The 15940-nt window shown below is 38.5% G+C and overlaps 1 protein-coding gene and 1 long non-coding RNA gene across 3 annotated transcripts in view; one reads left to right on the top strand and one right to left on the bottom strand.

Annotated features, from left to right (window-relative positions):
• Window positions 1–15940, top strand: part of Gmds (GDP-mannose 4, 6-dehydratase) — a 519180-nt gene that overhangs the window by 88911 nt on the left and 414329 nt on the right. The window contains exon 2 of one of the 2 annotated variants that reach the window (NM_146041.2): window positions 15455–15499. The exons of the other annotated variant lie outside the window; for it this stretch is intronic. Within the exon in view, the coding sequence (NP_666153.1) occupies window positions 15455–15499 (45 nt within the window). The remainder of the gene's footprint in view (window positions 1–15454; window positions 15500–15940) is intronic. 2 annotated transcript variants of the gene reach the window in all.
• Gm52055 lies at window positions 11925–15645 on the bottom strand. The gene is made up of 3 exons (XR_003950666.1): window positions 15410–15645; window positions 13100–13407; window positions 11925–12573 (listed from the first exon to the last, which is right to left on the bottom strand). It is a non-coding gene; the product is annotated as a predicted gene, 52055 (long non-coding RNA).

The following is a 15940-nucleotide window of genomic DNA, read 5'->3' as shown; positions in this document are numbered from 1 at the left end:
ATAAACAACCACCAAACCCAGAAAATTTTAAGCCTAAAACTTTGCCCACCTACAGACTATGTCGGACTTGTATACAAAAGACGAAATTATTTTTAGGTAGAGACATGGAATAATATTTTGTGAAATTTTAATAGAAAATTATAAGAAAAGGCAAACTTTCACTACTTAAAAATGTAAATATCTTGAATGAAATTACTAGCAACTGTTTGGACAATAAGAGCCTTCTAATAGTATAAATAAAAGTTATTTGAAATTTGAACAGTGTACTTCAGCTTTAGAGTAGTTGATTCTTATCATTTACTATAAGTGAATACTTGAGAAGATACTGTACTTTATAGGACTTAAAATTCATACATAAATATGAACTTGTCTCTCAGTATATCAGATTCGTAGCATAGATAATCTGAATGCGCATATTTGAAAGAATATCAGAAGAATACTTGAGAAGATACTGTACATTATAGGACTTAAAATTCATACATAAATATGAACTTGTCTCTCAGTATATCAGATTCGTAGCATAGATAATCTGAATATGCATATTTGAAAGAATATCAGAAGGATATGACAACATTTTGTCACATCAGTAGTTTAGCCACATTAGGTTAAACACTTAATATTTTAAGAATGAAAATATAAAATTAGAAGTTTTAGAGATTTTTTTCATTGATGAATCTCATTATTTTCAATAGTAAAGTATAGTGAGAGTGTCTTAGAGACAGGAAAATTGTTCAGCCTTCATGCCAATCCATACATTATTGACAGTTTGTAGGTCTGTTGAAAGGAATAGGATGAGTTACAACTTGTAGTGCTGCAATATGTGCTCCAATACAGGCTCTTTTTGTTTTTGTTTTGTTTTTGTTTTGAAAGAAATGTGTGTGCCAGATACTCAGTGCTTTCAGAGGAAACATGGCAGTGTAGTTGTGTGGTTTTCACTCAGAATCCACTGGTTTCAATGAGCTAAGTTTGAAAATCATGAGAAAAGAAAAGCTAATTTGTGACCTTATTATGTCATAAGTATGAAAATTTATGCTTAAATTAATGCTTTTCATGGTAGAAGCTAACACTGTGATATTTATACATGTTTCTATTGTTCTGATACATCTATTTTTAAAATCTATTCTATCATTTGACTGCAGAAACTAGAAAGATTTTAAAAAACACTATCAGCACTGATACATTTGGGATTGCTTTCCAACTTATGTAAATGTAATTTTAATTTGCCGTTAATTCAAACCTGGCACAAAAACTATTAAATTTGCATCAACATGTATATTTGTTCACTCTGTGGGTACAGTTCTTGCTGAGGCCAGAAGAAGGTGCCAGATACCTTGGGACTGGAGTTACAAATAGTTATGAGCAGTCATGGGACTGCTGGCAACTGAACCCAGGTTCTGTTGAAGATCTGCTAGTGTTCTTAGTTTCTGAGCAGTCTTTAAGTCCCCAACAAATGTAGTTTTGAAAGTGAATGCTCTTATATCAAAGTCAAATCAGCTCTTAAAAAATGAAACGAAACAAAACAAACTAAAACCAAACCAAACCAAACCAAACCAAACCAAAACCCAGAAAACCATCCACTTAAAGGAAAATTACTTTTTTTTTCACAATGCAAATGTTAAGTTTTTATTAGGAACTGATCTTTTTTTATAGTATTTATTTCATTTACATTTCCAATGCTATCCCAAAAGTCCCCCACAAGCTCCCCCACCCATTCCCCCACCCACCCACTCCCACTTCTTGGCCCTGGCGTTCCCCTGTACTGAGGCATATAAAGTTTGCACAAAGTTTGCACGACTAATGGGCCTCTCTTTCCACTGATGGCCGACTAGGCCATTTTCTGATTCATATGCAGCTAGAGACACGAGCTCCAGTGGGGTATTGGTTAGTTCATAATGTTGTTCCACCTATAGGGTTGCAGATCCCCCCCCCCCCAGCTCCCTGGGTACTTCCTTCAGCTCCTCCATTGGGGGTCCTGTGATCCATCCAATAGCTGACTCTGAGCATCCACTTCTGTGTTTGCTAGGCCCCAGCATAGTCTCACAAGAGACAGCTTTATCAGGCAGCTTTATCAGGGTTCTTTAAGCAAAATCTTGTTAGTGTATGCAATGGTGTCAGCTTTTGGAAGCTGATTATGGGATGGATCCCTGCATATGGCAATCACTAGATGGTCCATCCTTTTGTCACAGCTCCAAACATTGTCTCTGTAACTCCTTCCATGGGTGTTTTGTTCCCAATTCTAAGAAGGGGCAAAGTGTCTACACTTTGGTCTTCGTTCTTGCGTTTCATGCGTTTAGCAAATTGTATCTTATATCTTGGGTATCCTAAGTTTCTGGGCTAATATCCACTTATCAGTGAGTACATATTGTGTGAGTTCCTTTGTGATTGGGTTACCTCACTCAGGATGATGCCCTCTAGGTCCATCCATTTGCCTAGGAATTTCATAAATTCATTCTTTTTAATAGCTGAGTAGTACTCCATTGTGTAAATGTACCACATTTTCTGTATCCATTCCTCTGAGGGGCATCTGGGTTCTTTCCAGCTTCTGGCTATTATAAGTAAGGCTGCTATGAACATAGTGGAGCATGTGTTCTTCTTACCGGTTGGAACATCTTTTGGATATATGCCCAAGAGAGGTATTGCTGGATCCTCCGGTAGTACTATGTCCAATTTTTATGAATATTGATGCAAAAATCCTCAATAAAGTTCTCCCTATCCGAATCCAAGAACACATCAAAACAATCATCCATCCTGACCAAGTAGGTTTCATCCCAGGGATGCAGGGATGGTTCAATATACAGAAATCCATCAACGTAATCCAGTATATAAACAAACTCAAAGACAAAAACCACATGATCATCTCGTTAGATGCAGAGAAAGCATTTGACAAAATCCAACACCCATTCATGATAAAAGTCTTGGAAAGATCAGGAATTCAAGGCCCATACCTAAACATGATAAAAGCAATCTACAGCAAACCAGTAGCCAACATCAAAGTAAATGGTGAGAAGCTGGAAGCAATCCCACTAAAATCAGGGACTAGACAAGGCTGTCCACTCTCTCCCTACCTATTCCACATTGTACTTGAAGTCCTAGCCAGAGCAATTAGACAACAAAAGGAGATCAAGGGGATGCAAATTGGAAAGGAAGAAGTCAAAATGTCACTTTTTGCAGATGATATGATAGTATATATAAGTGACCCTAAAAATTCCACCAGAGAACTCCTAAGCCTGATAAACAGCTTCAGTGAAGTAGCTGGATATAAAATTAACTCAAACAAGTCAATGGCTTTTCTGTACACAAAGGATAAACAGGCTGAGAAAGAAATTAGGGAAACAACACCCTTCTCAATAGTCACAAATAATATAAAATACCTTGGCGTGACTCTAACTAAGGAAGTGAAAGATCTGTATGATAAGAACTTCAAGTCTCTGAAGAAAGAAATTAAAGAAGATCTCAGAAGATGGAAAGATCTCCCATGCTCATGGATTGGCAGGATCAATATAGTAAAAATGGCTATCTTGCCAAAAGAATCTACAGATTCAATGCAATCCCCATCAAAATTCCAACTCAATTCTTCAACAAATTAGAAAGGGCAATCAGCAGATTCATCTGGAATAACAAAAAAACCTAGGCTAGCAAAAACTCTTCTCAAGGATAAAAGAACCTCTGGTGGAATCACCATGCCTGACCTAAAGCTGTACTACAGAGCAATTGTGATAAAAACTGCATGGTACTGGTATGGCGACAGACAAGTAGACCAATGGAACAGAATTGAAGACCCAGAGATGAACCCACACACCTATGGTCACTTGATCTTTGACAAGGGAGCTAAAACCATCCACTGGAAAAAAGACAGCATTTTCAACAAATGGTGCTGGCACAACTGGCTGTTATCATGTAGAAGAATGTGAATTGATCCATTCCTATCTCCTTGTACTAAGGTCAAATCTAAGTGGATTAAGGAACTGCACATAAAACCAGAGACACTGAAACTTATAGAGGAGAAAGTAGGGAAAAGCCTCGAAGATATGGGTACAGGGGAAAAATTCCTGAATAGAACAGCAATGGCTTGTGCTGTAAGATTGAGAATCAATAAATGGGACCTCATAAAGTTGCAAAGCTTCTGCAAGGCAAAAGATACCATCAATAAGACAAAAAGATCACCAACAGATTGGGAAAGGATCTTTACCTATCCTAAATCAGATAGGGTACTAATATTCAATATATATAAAGAACTCAAGAAGGTGGACTCCAGAAAATCAAATAATCCTGTTAAAAAATGGGGCTCAGAGCTAAACAAAGAATTCTCACCTGAGGAATACCAAATGGCTGAGAAGCACCTGAAAAAATGTTCAACATCCTTAATCATCAGGGAAATGCAAATCAAAACAACCCTGAGGTGCCACCTCACATCTGTCAGAATGGCTAAGATCAAAAATTCAGGTGACAGCAGATGCTGGCGTGGATGTGAAGAAAGAGGAACACTCCTCCATTGTTGGTGGGATTGCATGCTTGTACAACCACTCTGGAAATCAGTCTGGCAGAAAATTACTTTTTGATGTATACTTTTGTTTGTGTGTGTATGTGTTTTCTTATAAATTTACTCATTGATTAGGAGGCTTACAGTGGTTTGACATTTTATTTTAGTTGCAATATTTTGATCTTTGATAAGGCAAATGTGTGTAAGTTATATTACAGTTAGGACCGGATAACATCATTTGTATTTTGCTAAGTTCTTTTCCTCTATGAACATGAAAAAGGGCTTTATTTTTTTATGAACTTTAAATTGTTTTGAAACCGTTTTTTGAAATTACATATATTTATTGTATATCTGTGTGTAGGTACTGGAGAGCTCAGAGGACAATTTGCAGGAGCTGGTTCTCCACTAACACTATGTGGGTTCTAGGAATCAAACTCAGGGTTTAAGTTTTGAAGCAAGTGCCTTTAACACCTGAGCTGTCTTATTGGCCCAGATTTTAGTTTTTTTCAATCTGGCAAAATGAGGATATCTCAACTACTCACAAAGAGTTTGTTAAATATACGTTAGAAAATTACAGAGTACTTAGTAACTTGTAGTAATTATAATATTTTAGAAGGTCTTATTTATGTAGAAATAATAAATAATATAATATTGTATAATAAATGTTACAATAATAAATAATAAAAATATATCCCGTAACGTGAAGGTGAGTGAATCATACATATAAGGCCACATAGCTTACATGTGTGACCTAAACTTATAACATGTAATCATATCCCAAATATCTTCTAACTCCCCAGAGAGAGTTTAGCTGGGAAACAGAAACAGTGACTAGATGTTTAACGATTATAAGATTAGACAAAAAGGTATGTATCAGCCAGAGGGTCCTGCTTTTTACCTTTGACATTGATGTTAATTAAACTCTTCCATTTCAACTCAAGACTCTGACTTGCTGGGAAATTTAGAGCTCCGTGCTACTGAGATCAACATGTGAGTTCAATCCCTGTTGGAAACTATTTTCCCCCTGAAGAGCCCCATCCCTCCTTTTTCAAAATGTGTGGTATAATGTATTTCAAACTGATATATGAATACCAAAATTAAATTTTACCATCGGAACCTATCCCAGAACTCTGCTTCCAACGAAATCAGCTTTCTTTGTTCTTAGATTTGTTTGTAGCCTTGGTGTAGAACACTCCGTCTGCTTTTGTTAGCATTAGATTTGTGTGTGTGTGTGTGTGTGTTTCGTTTTTTCTTTTTCAGTTTCATATAATCTTTTTTTGCACTTCAAATTTTATCCCCCTCCCAGTCTACCTTCTGACTGTTCCACATCCCATACCTCCTCCCCTCTCCATACCCTCCCCCCCACACTCCACAAGGATGTCCCCCACCCCACCAGACCTCCCCATTCTCTGGGGCCTCCAGTCTCTTGAGGGTTAGGTGCATCTTCTCTGACTGAACCCAGATTTGGCAGTTCTCTGCTATATATGTGTTAGGGGCCTCATATCAGCTGGTGTGTGCTGCCTGGTTGGTAGTCCAGTGTCTGAGAGACCTCGGGGGTCCAGGTTAATTGAGACTGCTGGTCCTCCTACAGGGTCTCCTTCCTCCTCAGCTTCTTTCAGCTTTTCTGTAATTCAACCACAGAGGTCAGCAGGGTTACCATTAGTTTTATCACCTGAAGCTTTCTGGTTGGATGCTAATGCATTTCTGCATTACATGTACATATACACAATTTAATGTCACTTGTCTTTAAGTGATTTTTATTTGCTCAAAGCATAATCTGTCTTTTTGTTGGTTTTTGAGTCTGGAGTTTTCCATATGCCAGTAAGCATGTGCTATGGCTGAGCTATGACTTCAACTCCACTAATCACAATTGTTAACTTGTGTCTTTCTTTATTGATTTTGTTTTTTACATAGCAGAGAATTCATAGGTATAAAGAAGATCTGAAGTATATTAGGGAGCCAGAAACTGACATTTATGTCATGTTCTGTATATAGTTTAAGAGCAATCTTAACAGGATTAAGCAAATTAATTATAGAACTCAAAGAAATAATTTTTTTTAAAAAGCAGGAATGCTGAAAAATTAGTTGGAATATGTTGGAAGCAATAGTGAGATTCTAGCAATAACCTTTTAAACAGATGTGCAGTAAAATGGAAAAACATAATCATTGGCATCTTATCATGTGTCACTCCAGTGACCTTTTAGATGTCACAGACAAAACATTTGTTTTGCTTTCTTCCAAAGCTATAATATAAATTATCAAAAGGAACACATAGTAAGAAATTAATACACCAAGTAAATACTAAATTATTTTATAATTTTAATCTTTTCAATATAAAATGTCTTTTCTTCCTAGTTTCCGGGTTTTTCACTCTTCATGGCCTAGAGCACTGGGCAGAGGCCGTTTTGCTCTCCTTAGAGGTCCTGCAAACGCTCAGCTCTTCTGGAAAGCACTTGGCTGATTAGTGCTGAGGAAACAGTGAGCATTGCATGGGCACTCGCTTTGAGACAGTGAGGAAAGCGAAAGGATAGGGAAAAGAATTCATTTTTTAAAATTTGTAGTTTGAGTTCTTATATAGATATAGCTGTGTACTTTATAGCTGTACATAATGCTTACTGGTAATTTATTATTGGCATTTCTGTAACTCTGTAAAAGCCCTTATCAATATATCTGGAGTGCTGATATATATATAAAAAAAAACTTTCAGGAACTATATTGTTCCAAACTTGAAAGAAGGTATTCACAGCAGCACTGAACTAGCCTGTGAGGCGGATATGCTTCTAGGATTCCCTCCTTTTTTTTCCTGTTGCCCCTGATTTCATGCTCAGGTGGGGTGATTTATTTCTTCAGGGCACTGTGCCATCCAGTGTAGAAGATAGCTTTTCTTTTATCCACAAAGCTTTTCCACTCCCTGTCGATGACTCATGCAGCTACCGCAATTCTGAGATAGCTCGACAGGTTACTGCTTATTGTGTTTTCATTCTGTCCACGTGTGAGTGTGATGATGCATGTGAAAGCTGAAGGACCCAGCCAGGACTGAAACATTGTGCCATCTAGGCCAGGAAATGCCTGGCTGCCCAGATACTGCATAGAGCAATAGAGCAGGAATTGAATTTCCTATTTCCTTCCTGTCCTTCTCCATTTCCTTATACTCATAGCCTCAAGTAGGTGTTTGATATCCATTAATTCTGCTTCCTTTCTATTATTGTCTACAGAAGTCCATTCTATAGTAAAATATCTGTAGGTTCTGAACTGCCTGTGGATGGCTCTACCTACAGAGTGCTGGGCCCACCTACATTAAGTAGCAATAAAGAAAATACACAACAGATATTCCCTCATGCCAATCTAATGGAGGCAGTTTCTCAGTTTAAGGTTTCCTCTTCCTGGGTGTGTCAGGGCGACAATTAAGATTGGCCATCACAATAATAGTCCTTGAACAGATTAGTCCGAATTTGCCTTGTGTCTCTCCCTCTAAGTGGAGGCAATCAGAGTGGCACCTCATAGACACTTGGTGTGGATGTAAACAGTGAATAGATGAAGAGCACCTCAAGCACACGTGTATCTCAAGACCTGTGTAAATGTTCACTGTTAAGTCTGTGGCTGTTTGCAGACTCAGAGAGGTGGCTCAATAGAGACTCAGAGACATAGGCAAGAAGAATAGGTTTGAGTGAAGGAGCTTACATATAAAGGAACAACAGTGGATAGGATTCTGGCAGTGAGAGCTGAACTACCCATTTCTTATTGACTCTCTGAACTAAGGATGCACAACAAACATTTGCAATTTAGAAGGAACATAGATTTCAAACTACACCACTGGGTCTTTACTGACCAAAATCTTGTTGAATCAGCTTTTGATTGGCTTTTGTGGAAAATAAAAATTAGGTAGTTTCCTGTTTTCTAGATATTTTCAAATTACCCTGATTGACAAAATGGATAGAAATTGTTAGAAAAATAGGCGAGAGGATAATTAAGAGTTGCCAGATGAATGATATGCAACATCACAAACAAAAAAAACCCTTCAGTTTTTCTTAAATATCATTGTTATTTTAATGTTCTTAGATCCAGATTGTTCTGTACATTTTACACTCTTAGAAGTATGTAATATTTTTAATTACTATAAAATTTTGTATAAATATTTGATGTTCCTTTCTATAATAGTATGATGTATTGATTGGAAAGTAGAGAAGATAGATAAAAGGAACAACTCATGATCTTACCCCCTGGGTCAGCAATCATTAATTTATGATAGAGTTTTGATTCTAAGCCATTTCTTAACTGTGTGCTGCATACATGTGTAAATATTTTACAAGCATTATTGGTTGGGAGTCCATAGCTGATTTTGGGAAGCTTACCAAAGGGCTAAATTGCCATATTTTAGGTGTTAAGTAAACAAGTGCAGGCAGCATATAGTATGGACACCACTAGAATCAAAACCTATTTCATTAGTGATTTGATCACCTTAAAAGTTTCTTCATGCTGCTTTGGTGGCAAGTGTCATTTCTTTCTTAATAGTGGTTTTTTTTTTAAATTCATTAAAATGTAATTACATCATTTTCTCCTTCCCTTTCCTTTCCTCCTAACCCACCTATTCTTTTCCCCCTTTCAAATTCATGGCCTTTTTTTCTTTGATTAGATGATTATTGTTAAAACACACATTATGTATGTATGTATGTATGTATGTATGTATATATGGATGTATAACATAAATATACAAATACAACCCTTTAGATTGCAGCCCTTTAGAAGCAACAATTTAGTGTTGCTTGTATGTATATGATTTCAAGGCTGACCGTTGGTATTTCTGGGAAAGACAGATTCTCCTTCTCTCAATACTCATTAATTACCTATTGTTCTTTGTCTAGGCATAGGGTCCTTTGAGTTTCTCTGTACTATGCGTATTGTGTCATCATTGTAATGGTCTTGCTTATGCAGTTCTTCTGATGCCATATCTTGATTGTAATGTCTCTGTCATTCCTGGGAGATATCTCACAGCAGACATCTTGATCTGACTTTTACAGTGTTTTATCTCCCCCAACACACACTGTTTCAAAAAGTTGTGAGGTTGAAGTTTGTGTCCAGTGTTGTGTATGCATGCGTGTATCCCCACACAAAACACATACCCCCCCCCACACACAGACACATACACACATCCCACATATGGAAAATGACATAAAGGATTACTTTGTAATAAGATGTTTGCTATTTGGTAGATTGAAATGTTAGGTATAATTGGGCTTTCCCTTCAAATTTTGGTTATTGGGTTATGATAGATGTGTAGGATGACTAGAGTTGAATTGCCTCTTTCTGGAACCGATGTATTAATACCAGCCATCACTGGGCAGTCAGAACTTGGCTGCAGAGCCATTCTTCCTTCTCATCATGTATGAGACAAGGAGACCTGCTTAGAAGGCCCTTTTCCTGGTAGAGAGAGAAAGGTGGCTATAGAGGGTCTTGGCTGGACATAGACAGTTCTTTTGTTCAGAAGTGGTTGACCATCATATTGAATTGCTATGATCACCTCTACAAGGAAGAAAGTGGAAGTGAAAGTCTATTCTTTGGTGATAGCAACTTGTATGGGGAAATAATTTGAATTCTAAAGACTACAAGGTGGGAATACATGTTTGAAATATCTTCTTACTATTTAGTCTCTTATTGTTGATTCATCATGATTGATTTTGTTCCTGTCCTTCATATAGTAGTGCATTAGACTAAGTATCTTACATACTTAGCTGTACCCAGTAGTTTGAATTTTGTGCTACTGAGCCATAGCCTTATATGTAGTCCAGGCTCTCTCTCTCTTTTTAAAAATTAGGTATTCATTTACATTTCAAATGCTATCCCAAAAGTCCCCCATACCCCCTCCCACTCCCCTACCCACTCACTCCTACTTCTTGGCCCTGGTGTTCCCCTGTACTGAGGCATATAAAGTTTGTAAGACTAAGGGGCCTGTCTTTTAATCCTTTTGCTGGGATAACAGGTGCACACCTTCATGATGAATTGTTTAGATTTTAGTGCAGAATTCTAAGCTTTGGGATTCTATAGACTTTGCTGCTGCTGCTGCTGCTGCCACTACTGCTGCGACTACTACTACTACTACTACTACTACTAGTACGAGGGCATGCAGGTTCTACTCTCCCAGTGTGTAACTTTACACTAAACACTTAATTTCTTTGAATCTCAATTTCCAGATCTGTAAAACAAGAGCGTTAGATCATTTGGTCCCCATGGTCTTTTATATATATATATATTATATATATTATATATATAATATATATATAATTTTTATTAGGTATTTTCCTCATTTACATTTCCAATGCTATCCCAAAAGTCCCCCATACCCTCCCACCCACTCCCCTACCCGCCCACTCCCACTTTTTGGCCCTGGTGTTCCCCTGTACTGGGGCATATAAAGTTTGCAAGTCCAATGGGCTTCTCTTTCCAGTGATGGCAGACTAGGTCATCTTTTGATACATATGCAGCTAGAGTCAAGAGCTCTGGGGTACTGGTTAGTTCATAATGTTGTTCTACCTATAGGGTTGCAGATCCCTTTAGCTCCTTGGGTAATTTCTCTAGCTCCTTCATTGGGGGCCCTGTGATCCATCCAATAGCTGACTGTGAGCATCCACTTCTGTGTTTGCTAGGCCCCGGCATAGTCTCACATGACACAGCTATATCTGGGTCCTTTTGGCAAAATCTTGCTAGTGTATGCAATGGTGTCAGCGTTTGGAAGCTGAGTATGGGATGGAACCCCATGGTCTTTTGAATCCTAAATTTGACATAGATATTGTCCAGTGATTTGCTACAAACATGAACCAGGTGTCAATACTTGTTAATACATTCTATTCCTGAATAATTCATAGTTCACTGATCAAATTACTAGAAAATTCCAATGTGATTTAAAACAGCATCCTTCTGTATTTATTGAGGTGATATAGTTCTTATTAGAAGTACAGAATACTTTGATATTGTAGTAGTGATTAGCTTAAAAGATGCTTTTGGGGGTATGTTTATTATTGTTTTTATTGCTTGAGACAGTCTCTCAGTGTAGCCCAGACTGTTATGTAACTAACTCTGTTCCTCAGGCTGGCTTCAAGCTGTTGGCAGTCCTTTTTAGAGGAATTAAAATATTTATAGGGAAAGAATGTGGAAGGCACTATAAATAAATCCTTTCTCTTCATGCAGATGTTGTATTCTGTCTCCTGCCACGCATGTCCAACCTTTGATACTGTATCTTTGCATGCATGGAGTTCATGATTAAGAACTGTTTTTAATTCAATTACCAAAAAATCCCCAAAATATAGATCATGAAATTTAAACCATTTTGACTTTGTTTTATGCCACATATATCAGGTTATTCAGGTGGGACCTGCTTTAGTAAGACTGCTCTTTTTCAGTGGTGTGGTTTCTTCCATCTCATCCTTTCAAAGAGGCTCCCAAATGGTGCCTAAATGGAAGCATGCCTTCCAGGCAGGCTCAACTCTTCTGCACATGTCAGCAGTATCCTTTTTCCCTTTTCATTTCTTCACATTTGGCTGCAAGTACATTGACAGAAAACAGAATAGAAACACTAACTAGTATTGGTTGTAGGATGATAACACCTGTTTATTTGTCTGCCCATTGAGTTTGAAGTCCAGTTAGTACCTTTTACCTTCAATTCCCATCTATGGCTTTTGATAGAAAGGGATAACCTTTCTGTGTTTGTAGATCCAGAGTTTTACATAGTTTTCATTAGTAGTTGAAATATGAGCCTTCTGGAATAATGCTTAAATTGTATGTGGCTCTTTGTGGAATATTTCTTACTGCCCATGAAAACTTATCAATCTATACATACATGATAGATATCAGCCACATGGAAACTTGTATTTTTAGGTCCTGTAAAGGGGCGTCATCCCTCGACATGTATGTACCACCAAAGCAACACTCCCTCCACATAGCACTGTGTTGCCTCATGGGGGTGCGATCCATGACCTGAGAAATCCCAGGCACTCATGTTTTCTTTCTCTTCTCTTCTAGAGTATTCTATAATTACAGGATTTCTTTGTATTTGGGTTGCTTGATTGAAGCTGGAAGCACTGTTTAATCCACAAAACACCCTGTAATGGAAAAGGGCCAAATCAAGTTAATTTGAAAATGATCTTTAATGGTCTTGCATTACTTTGCTGAGGTTTGCCATGTTTTGGTAGCTCCCAGGAGCATAGTGAGGGCGATTATTTTTTAGTTCAGATAATGAAAGAGTTGGATTCTAGTATTAGTTTCAACTATAACTAGTTGTGTGATGTTAAACTTCATCTCAGTTATCTGAGATGACAAAAGACTGTTTAACTCTTCTTACCAAGTTCTTGTGTGAGAGAAAAAGAGAAAGTTTCTGTTTCGAAAGTAGTGAAGCCATAGTGATTGTCTCAAAGTGTGTGGAATTTCATATAAAATAGATACCTCTAATAACCATACGAAGAGTTAAATTTAAAAAGGTCACAGCTGAGACATTATCTCTCCAATTAAAAAGTTTTTAGTAACAAAATTTGAACCTGACTGGAATTAATACTGGGTCCTAGAAAATGGGTAGATCTAGCCAATTTTCCTGTTTTCCAGAGTCAACTGTACTAACTTAATATTACTTACTCCTCCTTGGTGCGACGATTCAGTCATTAGTTTGATTGGAGCATTCTCTATCAGCCATCCTGCTGGTTTGGCTGCCTGCTCAGATACCATGTCTCCCAGCAGTCCCCCAGGACCAGTAGGGAGGATGAGGGGGAAAGGCCAGCTGAGCTCCCTGGGCCTGAGACCAAGAGCCCTTGCTCGGCTGGTTTCCCACTCATTGTGCAGCCTGGGCCCTATCACTGGAGGGGCCTGGCAAGGAAATGAGGAGGAAGTGAGTGCCACTGCAGGTTCAGAATGTTCCAGTGTGGATGGAAAGTTTGAGGAGCAGCCTGGGTGAGAAGAACAAGACCTTATTGACAGAGTTCAGTCCTAGTCAGGTCTGTTTCACATCAGCTTTCTGAATAATCACAGCTCTCCCTACCCAGGGAGGTCCAGCAGAGTTACCATTAGCCCCCACTCCCGCGGTCCCTATTCTCTGTGAGTGTGGTAGAACATAAATCATTCTGTTTTATTCCAAGTGGATAAAGAGTAGAAAGTGTCCTGTTGGCAGCTTCACAGTAAGAAGACTGTAACAAAAGCAAGTCTGCTTTCTAGGACTTTAGAGACTAGAGTCAAATTACTATCATTGCAGCTATTTCTTTAATACTTTGTTCTTATTAATGAAGAAGGACAACCCCACTACCCCCTAAAGGAAACAGTGATCCTATAGACCAGCTCGGCTTGGCTTGGCTTGAATCCGTCAGCCTTGTGACTTATTTTAACCAGCATCTAAATGTATGTAAAAACCTACATACATTGTGAGACTGAAATGAAAAGGCCAAACTCTCTTCTCCACATGAGCCTATAAACCAGAATATTTGTCAAGAATCCAGAAGAAAGTCTGCTGGAGTTTTTAATGAACCACAGAATGTGTCCTTTGTATCCCTGGCCTTGTCATTCTGTGTGAGTTCATGTAGGACTTCTACACCAATTTTGTCAATGCTCACTTGGCAGCCCTGTCATTTTCAGAGCCCATAGGATGTCTCCAGGTCCAGCTTTAGGCCAGATCATGGTAACACTGAGATGTACTTCACTTTCCTTTTTCCTGGAAGATTTGGTAGGTGTTTCTGTACTTCAAAAAGATATTTTAAGCTTTTCTAAACTTATGAAACCCAAGAAAACCCAAATTCTCAAGCTACTTTTCAGAACATATATTTGTATTAATTGTACCCATAGTTTTACATTTAAGTCTGAGTTGTTTAGAAGGGACTCCCCATTGGGTCAGAAAGCTGAAGAGCAGTTATGCAAAAGTGCAAGACAACTCTCTTTCTGAGGGAAGCTAATACTCCTTGAATAATAATAGTTCAACTTTTGACCTCAAAGTAGTTTAATTAGATATATCATATTTTTCCTCTTAAAGTGACATGAAATTATTTAAATAGAAACTCCTATCTAGAAATTTCTAAACTAATTATTATCAGCTGAGACTCTCCGTGCTTATTCAGATAACTTTCTTAAGGTAGGAGTTACTGCATGTTGTAAGATTAACTCCTGTATTTATTATATCATCAAATAGCAACAACAGTTTCCTCTTTAGAAGTTTGTGCCGGGCGTGGTGGCACACGCCTTTTATCCCAGCACTTGGGAGGCAGAGGCAGAGGCAGATGCAGAGGCAGATGCAGAGGCAGGTGGATTTCTGAGTTTGAGGCCAGCCTGGTCTACAAAGTGAGTTCCAGGACAGCCAGGGCTATACAGAGAAACCCTGTCTCGAAAAACCAAAAAAAAAAAAAGAAAAAGAAAAGAAGAAGTTTGTATATATGCACATATATAGGATCAAGCAGTTTTCATTGTGCCCCATCCTGTAAACCCTCTGAATCCTCTCCTCCTCAGACCCCTCTAAACTCACCCACTTTCTACAGCCCTAGGGCTTAGCCACTGTCCTTGGTCCCTGAGACCTTCTTGGAGATACTCAGCAATGTCAACACCTTGTGCTCTCTATATCCCCTTGAACTTCCAGAGTTTCTTTATTAAATAGTGTCCCCACTAGAATTTTGTATTCCTATGGCACCAAGGCAATTTACTTCTCTAACATAGTTTCATATTTCACATAGCCTGTAAGTAACAAAACCTGAACCCAAATCCATGCGATTCTGAAACGCTGTGCTCTCTCTGTTGCTCTAATCCGTGATGCTTCCATGGGCTACTCTCTGCTCCGTGAATAGTGGAAAAGCATTCAGTGTCTGTTGCCACTAGCAGTTTTGTTTTTATTTTGGTTGCTATGATTTTTATTCTGTTTAAATTTCCTTTCAAATGATGGTCTCCAAACTCTTAGAGTAGATCACCATTCTGTACCTGTCACCATCAGTGTAACTCTTCTCAATTTTCCCTCTCTTCCAGGATGGTTCGTACTTGGCAGAATTCCTGTTGGAGAAAGGGTACGAGGTGAGTGGCTCGGTGCTGCTGGGGTTGCCCGGGATTGCTGGGATGCAGCTGCCTTGTTTCCTCTGTGTGTGCTTTCCACGGAAACTCTGATAACAAGTCAGAATGCAAGCATGGCTCTGCCGTGGCGCCGGTCATGCTGCCAGCTCATTGTGCTGTCTATCTTGTGGTGAGCACATGGGCTTCAGCTCTTCTGCATGTCTCCCTTGTTCCCTGATAAAGCAGCAGCCTGCCTGAGCCTGACTGTAAGAGTGTTAGGGTTAATTTATGATGTAATGTGCGACATTAAAAAGTTCCACTCCTGGTAAAGTCACTTAATTTGGAAATTGCACAGAGCAATAAAGTAGAAGCTGATCTTTGGCAAGCTTGCATGAAAGATTTACACCTGGAGGTGTTTGCTTTCTAATAGGCAGCTGTATATTTTATGGAAGATGAATCTGTCAG

This window comes from Mus musculus, chromosome 13, assembly GCF_000001635.26.
Source record: "Mus musculus strain C57BL/6J chromosome 13, GRCm38.p6 C57BL/6J".
Taxonomy (NCBI): domain Eukaryota; kingdom Metazoa; phylum Chordata; class Mammalia; order Rodentia; family Muridae; genus Mus; species Mus musculus.
The sequence above is the reverse complement of the archived record's forward strand: the minus strand, read 5'-3'. Positions and strand labels throughout refer to the sequence as shown.